At 44.6% G+C, this 11,789-nt stretch overlaps 1 protein-coding gene across 2 annotated transcripts in view; it reads left to right on the forward strand.

Moving 5' to 3' along the window:
• fam20a (FAM20A golgi associated secretory pathway pseudokinase) overlaps positions 1-10,476 on the forward strand; it is a 26,216-nt gene extending 15,740 nt beyond the window's left edge. For both annotated transcript variants that reach the window (XM_042081894.1, XM_042081896.1), the window contains 8 exons: positions 540-618; positions 1,237-1,329; positions 4,232-4,347; positions 6,671-6,851; positions 8,030-8,139; positions 8,247-8,328; positions 8,750-8,809; positions 9,371-10,476. In XM_042081894.1, coding sequence (XP_041937828.1) covers positions 540-618; positions 1,237-1,329; positions 4,232-4,347; positions 6,671-6,851; positions 8,030-8,139; positions 8,247-8,328; positions 8,750-8,809; positions 9,371-9,659 — 1,010 coding nt within the window. In that variant the 3' untranslated portion in view covers positions 9,660-10,476. The remainder of the gene's footprint in view (positions 1-539; positions 619-1,236; positions 1,330-4,231; positions 4,348-6,670; positions 6,852-8,029; positions 8,140-8,246; positions 8,329-8,749; positions 8,810-9,370) is intronic.
• Positions 10,477-11,789: the final 1,313 nt, after the last annotated feature.

Raw genomic sequence — 11,789 nt, forward strand, 5'->3', positions numbered from 1 at the left:
ACTTCCTGCCTCTCACTTCCTGCCCATTTTCTGTGGTTAGAGAGGCATAGTTAGAGGAGGATATTCTTAATGGCCTCTCTCTTTCTCTCTCTCTCTCTCTCTCACTCTGAGGCAGTCAGGAAGTGGTCAGCTGTTTCAGCAGCAGACATGTACAGTAAGACATAAGCTGTCAAAGAGACTTGGGGTCTATGCAGGTGGATGGAGAGATGGAGAGGTTGGGTTGGGTTCCCACCCATCTCAGTAGGCTTAGGGCTCATTAAGGAACACAGGTGCTGTTCAGAGGAGAGCTTGTAGTCAAGGACTGGGGGCGCTCCAATAACACCTAACCCCCCCCCCCCCGGCCCTTTCGAAGACCTGACTCCACAAATTCCCTCTCACAATATTTGAAAAATGTCCACATTTTAGTGGTCACACATTAGTTATACAGACACATGTGTAAAAATATGTGACCCCGTCAGCAGTAATGAAACACACACACACACACACACACACACACACACACAGACACTCACTTCTCTGTCTCTCTCTCCCCTTTACAGTGGTAAAACCCAGCGGACATCACCTGAAGCTGGCTCTGAAGTTCAAGGATTTTGGCAAATCTATGTTCAAACCCATGAGGTATCCAGATGTTGTTTAGGTTAACTCTCACACACACACACACACACACACACAGTTTTGTTTAGGTTAACTGTCAGGTCACTTGAGCTGCGCTCTATACAGTTACAATCGTTTGGGACACATTCTGCTCCGTGATGTGTGGCTGCACACCTGTGGCAAAGACATTCACCTGCGTTATTAAATTGAGTGGACCCTGCTACCTTTCCATCAAGTTTAACAGGTCCATGACATACCTTTCCATCTAATTTCATGAAAATCAGGCTAGTAATCGTTGGGACACATTCTGCTCCGTGATGTGTGGCTGAACACCTTAGGCAAAGACATTCACCTGCGTACTCTGTTATTAAATTGAGTGGACCCTGCTACCTTTTCATCAAGTTTAACATGTCCATGACACACCGTTCCATCTAATTTCATGAAAATCAGGCTAGTAATTTTTGTGTAGTTCTGCACAAAGACATACAAACCACACTGAACAACATAACCCATTGGAGGAGGCACTAATAAGCATCGGAAAATATGACTTCCTTTATTATCAGTCCTAAAGATGATAAAAAGTGTAACATATTTGAGCTATGAAGCCTCGTCGCCCGACCTGTCTGTTTTCTGCTCCGCCAGGCAAGAGAGAAACGAGCAGACCCCTGAGGACGTCTTCTACTTTGTCGACTTCCAGAGACACAACGCAGAGATCGCAGCCTTCCACCTGGACAGGTGAGTGCAGTGGCACCTCTCACCTGTAGTATGGGCAGTAAGCTGCACTGAGAGTTGTGAGGTACGACACCTCTCACCTGTAGTAAAGGCAGTAGGCTAAGGGCAGTAAGCTGCACTGAGGGTTGTGAGGTACGACACCTCTCACCTGTAGTAATGACAGTCAGCTCCACTGAGAGTTGAGAGGTAATGAACATGCTCCTATGTCTCTACACCCAGTGTAGCACAAGATCCTGGGCCCTATGCATAGGCAGTCCTGATGGGCCCCCATGCCCCCTGCCCCCTTATGCATATATTCCAGACTTTTCAAGGGCCCTCTCCCCCCCTGGGGTCCTGGTAAACAGTCCGACTTTTACCCCCAGTTCGCCCCTGCCTATAGCACTTTTACCCCCAGTTCGACACCCCTGTCCACACCAATGTATTTGTGCCTCTGAAGGCAAGCTGCAAGGCCCTAACAATGACAGAGTCATGGATTTCATTTAATGTTCCCACAAATATCCCACTTAAATTCATTGAGGACCAAATCATTGTCAAATGAAAGTGCTTGTGGGAACACATTATCAGTACCATGTGCTGTCTCTTGTCTCTCTCTAGACGCTCAAAACCTGTCCGACAAGCACCTACATAACGTCGAGTGGATGTGTGCACTATTTTTTTTTATATGTTTGGACCCTGTAAATTGCTGCTGGCGTCTGTATTTATTTGGTGATTTCCCCTTTGCGGTTCCTATATGTATGTTTACGGTGGAGCGCAAGTGCTCTTTTAGGGATTGAATATACATTAAGTGGTCTCCAATTCTCAGACAAAACTCACTTCATAGCGGATTGGCACTTTCAGGTCTGTGTTTAAGCATGTCGAGACAAGGCTCCTAAGTATGGCTCGCTCTACCACACCGTGCTTGCTGTGGTCTAATCATACCAGAGGTATCGCCTTACGTGCGCTCCCAGCCATCTGATAAGAATACGTTGCCATCCCATAATGCTTATTAAAAGGGTGGATATAATTACGTCAGTTTGGTCTGATAACAGGGGTAGTGATGAGAGATCCATTTGAAATGTTTTCTTAATGAAAGATTCGATGGTATATAAGACGGTGATTACCTTGAACAACTGAGTTTAAAACTTTGAAAGCCAATCGGTCATTTGTTGATGCTTATTCGTGTCTCAATGAAAGAGTTGATGTTCTAATTTCGGAAATTTGTTAATTTACTGCATTGTGGTATGCCCGTGTGTTGAACAAAAAAAAAAACGAAATTTAATGAAAATCTATCCGCCATATTTCATTTGCCGTTGCCTCTTTCCCAGCCTTTCTAAAGGCAGTTTGGCCTTAGCAGACTACTGTATATTATGATGGATCATGACTGGTTGACAGCAGTGGTAGTGACAGCCTGCGGTCTGTACCATGTCATTAGTGGCTAAGAAGAGGCTGGCTAAGGGAGAAGGGGGTTTGAGGGGTGTCATCCAGGCCTTTTGAGATTGTAATTAGCTGTGTTGGGTACAGAGTTTATGAGATTCAGCGTCTGGTTGTGTGCGACATACCCTTAGGCGACGCTTGTAGAAAAAGCGACTGGATGAAATGCTTTCTCTCACAGCGTAGAATTACTGAGAGTTGCTATTCGCTTGATTGCTGGTTACATAAGTGATATTTTCAGCTCTCTGTCTTGGAAGACACATGGGCTTATTTGGGACCACTATAATGGAATTATGTGCGTTTGTGCCATTTATGTGTACATGCCCATCCGTTTCACCACACTATGTATAGACTATGCAGTGTAGGATTGTGCAGACGCACCCTCGGAGTGATATACGGATATTGTGTTTGTGTGTGTGTGTGTGTGTGTGTATTTATGGATCTCCCATTTGGTAGTGGTCTTTTTTTATACACTCACATTTTTTGTTTCGAGATATAGACGATGGGGCGGTGGTAGTGTGGTTAAAAATGCCTGCTAAATGAATACATGTAAATGTAAATATAAAATATTGTTTTCATTAATCTATGGATTCTTAATTGTTTTGAGAAAGACCTTCAGATATGTACTGTATGTATTGTTTTCACTAAAATTCTGGATTTATTCAAAAGTCTCAGGTAGAGTCAGCAGTAAGTCAGAAATCTCAGAGAGCTTTATTCACGGTACCGGAGACCTAAGCCGTGTCGCTAACAGACACAGTCTCATGTTACAAAGAAAATGCATACTTCTCATACCCTCCTGACAAGACAGACAAGATATGACATCTCCATTAATGGTACGCAAACCACTTTATGGCCTAGTTACTCAAGCAGTTGACCATATCTATAAGGCTGTATCCACTTGGGGCAGCCGTGGCCCACTGGTTAGCATTCTGGACTTGTAACCAGAGGGTTGCCGGTTCGGGCCCCGACCAGTGGGCCGTGACTGAAGTGCCCTTGAGCAAGGCACCTAACCCCTCACTGCTGCGGGATTAGTGTGTGCTTCACCTCACTGTGTGTTCACTGTGTGCTGTTTGTGTTTCACTAATTCACCGATTGGGTTAAATGCAGAGACCAAATTTCCCTCACGGGATCAAAAAAGTATATATACTTATACTTAACGGCCAACATCTGTGAGATCCAGTCAAGATTGACCCCAAGGCAGTAAATAAGGTCCGGGGCGCCAGCCCGCCGGAGCAGAGGCCTGGCAGTCCTTCTCTAAGGCACAACACAAGCAGCATGACTTCACACACACCTTGCACATGGCATTCCACAGATGCTGGGCATAAATCTTTCCTTCTTTTCTCTTTGCCTACTGTAGCATTTCCATCTTTAACATGTTCACAGACAATACCAAAAGAGAAAATGGATAAATATAGCACACACATATATATGGTACTCTTCTCTAAGGCTAAACATTTCTCACTACAGTATGTGTGTATGGTTTTGACTCTGACAGAGTGCTGGATTTCCGAAGAGTGCCACCTGTGATAGGGCGACTGGTTAATGTCTCTGGGGAGATTCTGCACGTCACTCGGAACGAGGAACTCAAGAGTGTGTTTTTCACCTCCCCAGGTGAGCTGGCCGACATGTTAGACTTTCCCAATCCAGATATATACTGTACTCACAGATACATGATAGACTTTCCCAATCCAGAAATATACTGACAGATACATGATAAACTTTCCCAATCCAGAAATATACTGACAGATACATGATAGACTTTCCCAATCCAGAAATATACTGACAGATACATGATAAACTTTCCCAATCCAGAAATATACTGACAGATACATGATAGACTTTCCAAATCCAAAAACATGCTCACAGATACTTGATAGACCCTCCTCTTTGCTATCTACACCACCTCCTTGGGACAGATTATCCGTTCGCACGGCTTCTCATACCACTGCTATGCAGACGACACACAGCTCTATCTGTCCTTTCCACCTGACGACCCCCTGGTTTCAGCACGGATCTCGGATTGCCTTTCAGACATAGCTACATGGATGAAGGCACACCACCTCCAGCTGAACCTCTCAAAGACTGAACTGCTGGTCATCCCAGCTAAACCTACCATACACCACGACATCAACATCAAATTTGACTCCCTGTCTGTTTCACCGACCAGGACTGCAAGAAATCTAGGAGTTGTTCTTGACAACCAACTAAACTTCTCAGATCATGTTGCCTCAGTCGCCCGGTCATGCCGTTTTGCACTCTACAACATACGGAAAATCAGGACTTACTTGACTCAAGATGCTACCCAACTTCTGGTTCAGGCAATAGTCATCTCACGACTCGACTACTGCAATGCCCTCCTGACAGGTCTCCCAGCCTGCGCAGTGAAACCACTTCAGATGATCCAGAACGCGGCGGCGCGCCTGGTCTACAACCAACCCAAAAGGGCACATGTTACCCCGCTGCTCATCCAGCTACACTGGCTACCTATGGCGGCCCGCATCAAATTCAAGTCTCTAACGCTTGCCTACAAAGTAGTCTCCGGTTCTGCTCCCACCTACTTGAATGCCCTCATACAGACTTACACTACCTCCAGACCGCTGCGCTCCTCTGACGAACGACGTCTAGCTCTACCACCGGTACGCTCAAGCCAAACCAAACTTTTCTCATCTGTTGTTCCTCGTTGGTGGAACACACTGCCAGTTCCTACAAGGGCAGGGACATCCTTTTCCACTTTCAAAAAACTCCTGAAGACCCAGCTCTTTAGAGAACATCTACTCTCATAGCAACACTTACAACAAGTCTTACTGATCCTAGCACTCACCAGCCGTTTTAAACTGACAAGTAACTGTTAAAAACAGCACTCACCGACGCACTTATTCTTACTGTACTCTAATGTTTTTTTTTTAAACTGTCCTAAAATTGTGAGAATTGTTCTAAAAACTTACTGTTTACCATGTTGTTAGTCGCTTTGGTTAAAAAGCGTCAGCCAAATGTAATGTAATGTAATGTAATGTAATGTAATGTAATGTAATGATAGACTTTCCCAAATCAAATACGTGGTTAAGAGCAAGGGAGATAAGGATATCATTATCAGCAGACACAAAAAAAAAAAGAAATATTGACAAGGAGCTCACTCAGACACTTTCAAATCTAATCCATGGTTGGGAAGGAAGATGATAAGGATATTATGGGAAAGAATGACATTACATTACATTACATTACATTACATTACATTACATTGCATTGCATTACATTACATTACATTACATTACATTACATTACATTGCATTACATTACATTACATTACATTACATTACATTTAGCAGACACTTCTTGACCAAAGTGACTTACATATGTCAGCTATATTACAAGGGATCACATTGTCCCTGGAGCAACTTGGGGTTAAGTGCCTTGCTCAAGGGCACAGCGGTGGAAGCCGGGAATTGAACCCACAACTTTCAGGCTAGTGGAAGCTAGCCCAGCTCCTTAACCACTACACTACCACCATCCCCATCTTGACCACTGGTTTACTCACAAATACACAGGGACAATAGAAAAACAGAAACAAACGACATAAAGTGAGCCAGCTCAGACATACACAAGGCATTCCCAAATACACCTGTCATAATTCCCTCATGATTTCTGTCCTTAACAATTCCTTCATAATTCCCTCATAATTCCTAGTTCAAGGTGAAGGCATCTCCCCACATCTGGAAGAATTACACAGGATTTTCAAAAGAGGTTGTAATTGCTAGTTCAAAAGTTGAAAATACTGAAAAGCTTTAGGCCCATCCATTCTCTGATCTCATGTTTTTTTCCACCCTATTGGGAGCCACGTATTCCTCCGACATGCCGAATCATGTGCATGACTCAGAGGTGTCTGACACATGAAAACCAAAACCTCCAACCTACCTCCATTCTTTCTCACCCGCAGCAAACAACACCTGCTTCTTCGCCAAATGCCTGTACGTGTGCAAGACAGAGTACGCCGTGTGCGGTCACCCGGACCTTCTGGAAGGTTCCATGTCGGCGTACCTGCCTGGGCTGAGCATCGCACCCCGGATCTCCATCCCCAACCCCTGGATCCGATCCTACACCTTCACCGGGAAAGAAGAGTACGACTTCTCCACCTTTATTTCCCTTCCCTCTTCCCCAAGTATTCCTTTTGGAACACTTAACCCTTAAAGGAGTACCGTCACACCGGTGTGACGGGAATGTTGGGAAATGAGCGTTCTAAAGAATATCTGGGTTCATTGAATTCAACATAGAATTTTAGAACCTTCAATTGTTGCGGAACTTAGAATGTTCAAAAACCTACACCTTTAAGGGTTAAAGGAACCATATGTAAGATTGTGGCCAAAACTGGTACTGCAATCACTTTCAAAATACTGAAGAGCGGTGTATCCCCTCCCCCTCCCCCCTGACTCGAGGTTGCCAACCCGGATGGCGAAACACTACTGACTTTGTGATTAGTAGATAGGTGGAGGGTGGCGCATCAGGCTAAAACACAACATGACATGACAAAACACAACATCAACATCAGTTGAGGGCTGCAACTTCACTTTTTAAATGACAATATCCTGGCCGGACTACTGTTGTCAGTGATAGAAGTATTTGAAATGAACATGATTTCTTCATGTCTAGTGAAATATCAGGGCCATTTTATGATTAATTGAAATATTTTTCTTACATACGGCTCCTTTAAAGATGATTAAATTATTATTATTGATTCATTTAGGCCATATGACTTTGCTGTGTAATTGTAATTGTAAATGTGTGTTCATTTTAAAGCTAATGTTGTGTTTATTGGTGTCATTATAAGTCACTTTCGACAAAAAAAGTTGGCTAAGAACCATAAAAGTAAACATAAATGTGTAGTCCTTAATTCTAATCATTTACACTTATCTCCTCATGTCCCACTGACTGTCCGTTCAATGTGTACACTCCAAAAAGAAAAAATACTGAAAACACACTGTGTTGTTTATCATACACAGTCCTGGCTGGGACACAAACAAAGTGAAAATGACACTACGCAAGAGTGGCTATTGAGCTCACATATCAGTATCGATCATACTGTATATCAAGCCAAGTCTCTTTGGACAAAAGCGTCTACAAAATAAATCGCATCGCATATTGTAGTATTCTGTGATGTTCACTGTCCAGACAAGAGCTCAAACGAGAAGTGTGTTTTAAGCTCACTGGGGGAAGGATGGCAGGCTCGAGGGTCAGAGTAATCCTGTTCATTTGGTCACTTTATATTTCTGCCCCATTTACAACTATGTGCTTTTTGCAGATGGGAGGTTAATCCTTTCTACTGTGACACAATACGGAGGCTCTATCCCTACAACTCTGGAAACAGGCTACTCAACATCATCGACATGGCCATATTTGACTTTCTCACAGGTATAATGGCCAGCACTGTGTTTGTGTTTACCTGTTCGTTTCTCCATATAAACCAGTTCTTATAACGTGTCATTATACAATTTTTTTGTCATCATTTTGTCATCAAGGGAACATGGACCGCCATCACTATGAAATCTTTACCAAATTTGGTGATGCTGGATTTCTGCTTCACTTTGATAATGCTAGAGGGTAAGAGTGCTGCCATCGCCAAGTGCCATTCTCTACATTACAATATCGACAAATAACACATGATAACCTTTCATCTCTACATTACAAGATCGACAAATAATGTGTGATAACCTTTCATCTCTACATTACAATATCGACAAATAACGCATGATAACCTTTCATCTCTACATTACAGTATCGACAAATAACGCATAACCTTTCATCTCTATAGGCAGGAAAATGTACATATTATACAAAAAGCCCTCGTTGGTTGAAAATGTCTATTTTTTTTATATCTGTCTCTATCTATCTATCTATCTGTCTGTCTGTCTGTCTGTCTGTCTGTCTGGCTGGCTATCTATCTATCTATCTATCTATCTATCTAATTAAGACATAGCAAGTGCATGTGCATTTCTGAGTGTGTTATATCATGTGTTGACAGGTTTGGCAGGCACTCCCATGATGAGCTGTCCATCCTGGCTCCCCTGACTCAGTGTTGCACGTGAGTCCCTCTCTTGATTTGGCCACTCTCCCGACAGACTGTGGGAGGAACAGCACCCCAAAGCTGTCCCAGACCTCCGCTTACATTTCCAAAGAGACGATTAGAAATGTATAAGACGCAGATCTTCAAATCATCACAGGGGGATTATGTGCGTGTAAACACTCCCCAGGCACGGGCTCTGATGGAGTTGATGTTCAGTGCTAGTGGTCGCTCGAGGCACTGTCGGAATTGATCCATCAACAACATTGCACTTGCCTTTGTAGTAGAAAAGATGCCCCAGCTTCTATCAAGACAGTGATTAAGCTGCACGTATGAACCTGTACTGTTTGGATATTGTAACTGGTTTAAGAGTAGATCAATCGTTTTTAGTAATGTGCAATCACAAGTGAATTTTTGGATTCTTAATCGTTTTTTAGAGTGTGAATGTTGTTTTGAGATACAGCAATAGATATGGCTATTTTGCTTTATTACTGGTCATAGCATGAATATACTCACTGTCTGACTGGACTGTTGTATCTTTGACCTTTGACCCCCTGTCTCATATCCCACCTCCCTCCACAGTATCAAGCGTTCAACGCTGCTCCGCCTGCATCTGCTGACCCGGCCAGACCTCCGCCTGAGCGAGGTGATGCGCGAGTCCCTGGATGGCGACCTGCTCCGGCCGGTTCTGACCGAGCCGCACCTGCTGGCGCTGGACCGGCGTCTGGAGAAGATCCTGCGGGCCGTGCAGCGCTGCGTCCGCAAACTGGGCGAGCGGCAGGTCGTGGTGGCCGACTTCGTGGAGGTGCCAGATGATCCGGCGACGCGATCGCCCCAACCTCCCCTGCCCCCAGAGCCCCGGAGCAGGTGACCGGTGGACAGACGAGGAGGCGCCGGACTGAGAGATGGAGAAGAAAGAGAGATGAAGACAATGAATAATGAATAAAATGAGGAGATGGAGCTGAGGGAGGCTCGATGAAGTCGAAGAGTGGAGATGGAGACAGATGGAGTTGAAATGATCGATGGAGTTGAGAGAGAGAGGAGTGTCATGCTAACAAAGGCTGTGGCACTCTTCTCCTGCAGGTCAAAGGTCAAGGTTCAGTTCAGGTGGGGTGCTCTTCTCACTGGAACAGGTTCAGTCTGGATTGGGTTTATTTCAGTGAAGGTTCCTCTGGCCTGCCATTGCCAGAGCAAGCAATTAGCACCAGCGTATTACCAGTGCATACAAGTACTTAATTCTCACATACAGGTCATTCTGAGTGCCAGTATACAGCTCTCACCCTCAAAGCCAGCAGCAATGGCTCTTCTTTGGAATAGAGCAACGGACATGCATCTGTTGGGTGGGAAGAGATGTTGGACATGATTGTGGAGATGGAGCTACGTAGGGGACTGCTGGAGTTCATATGGGCAGATGGAACTGCAAGCTGGTAGAAAGAATCGCACTTACTCACTTATTCACATTGGCTGACGATTTCATCCAAAGGAACTTACGTCAATACTTACAAGGGCCAGTTTCCCCAGAGCAACAGGGGATGCCTTGCTGAAGGACACAACAAAGGCAACAGGGAATTGAACCCTTTTCTGGCTACTGCCTGCTGGCCCAGGCCCTTATAGACCCTTTCAACAATAAAAACAAAAACAATGCTTGAACATTCTATTTGGGCCCCAATCTACTTCCTCTGCATTAAGATAACATATGGAATGTTAAAACGGAAGCCTTGTGGGGCCAACTATGATGCTGATAATGGAGCTCTCTTGAAAGGGTCCATAGACATGCGGACCTGCATATTTTTTGGGCTTTTTATGCCTTTAATGTGATAGGATAGTTGAGAATGACAGGAAGCGAGTTGGAGAGAGAGAGTCGGGGTGGGATCCGGAAAGGACCACGGGGCGGGAATCGAAACCGGGTCGCCGGCGTACGGTGCAGGTGCCCCAGCAAGTTGCGCCACGGCTGGAGCCCAGGCCCTTTTATTAGCCACTATGCTCCCACTGCACCCTGTCTGCTTTAGTACATGGCCCATGATTAAAGAAGAAGGGAAGTCTCAGTAGGAAGAACTTGTGGGGAGAGGATACAGCAGGAGTGACGATAACACAGTGCTACACTCACATGGACATACAGAGATAGTGGAGCTGTCTGTGCAATGCAGTGCAGTCATCACTAAACAGTGCAGAAGACCCTGATGATATTGCTCTGATGAAAACACAGTGAGAAGCAGAGAAAAGCTGTTGCTGATCAGTTCAGGGAGACACGAGAGAGTGTGTGTGTGTGTGTGTGTGTGTGTGTGTGTGTGTGTGTGTGTGAGAGAGAGAGATAGTTAACAGACAGACAGACAGACAGACAGACACACACACACACACACACACACACACACACACACACACACACACACACTCACTCTTTGTCTCTCTCGCTCTCTGTCCCTGTAAACCCAAGTGGCTAAATGTGGCCTCTGACAATTATTGCACTCATTTCAAAATAAACGTTCAAATTTCCCTCAGTCATCTCTAAAACACGCAGAAAAAGATACACTTGTGTCTAAAAAGAGATTGGGGGGGGGGTTGTAGGGAAGGGAGGACTGCTTTAACTCCTACTCCTGAAATAGTGATTTTTTTTTTTTTTTTTAATGTGGCAACCCCCAAATAACTGCCAAAACAGGGTTGGACTGCAAAACCACTTCTGAGCTTTTTAGGCCAATGCGGACAGACCACTAGTGACCTACGATCTCTCATCAGAGAGTCTGGAGCTTAAACTCTTCCTGGGAGCCCCACTGGCTTCCACGGTCAGATTTTTTCTTTTGTTTTTGTGGTTCTTCCTCTTTCACACCCTTGATGTCTGTGAGCACAAACAGGACACGTAAACAACACACCGGAGAGAGAGAGAGAGAGAGAGAGAGAGAGAGAGAGAGCGAGAGAGAGAGGGAAAAGAGAGGTAGAAAGAGGTAAAAAAAACGGTAGAAAGCACAAGATAAAGAAGAAGAGGAGAGTAAAAAGAGACAGAGGG

The sequence above is a fragment of the Alosa sapidissima genome, chromosome 24 (assembly GCF_018492685.1).
Source record: "Alosa sapidissima isolate fAloSap1 chromosome 24, fAloSap1.pri, whole genome shotgun sequence".
NCBI classification, from domain to species: domain Eukaryota; kingdom Metazoa; phylum Chordata; class Actinopteri; order Clupeiformes; family Clupeidae; genus Alosa; species Alosa sapidissima.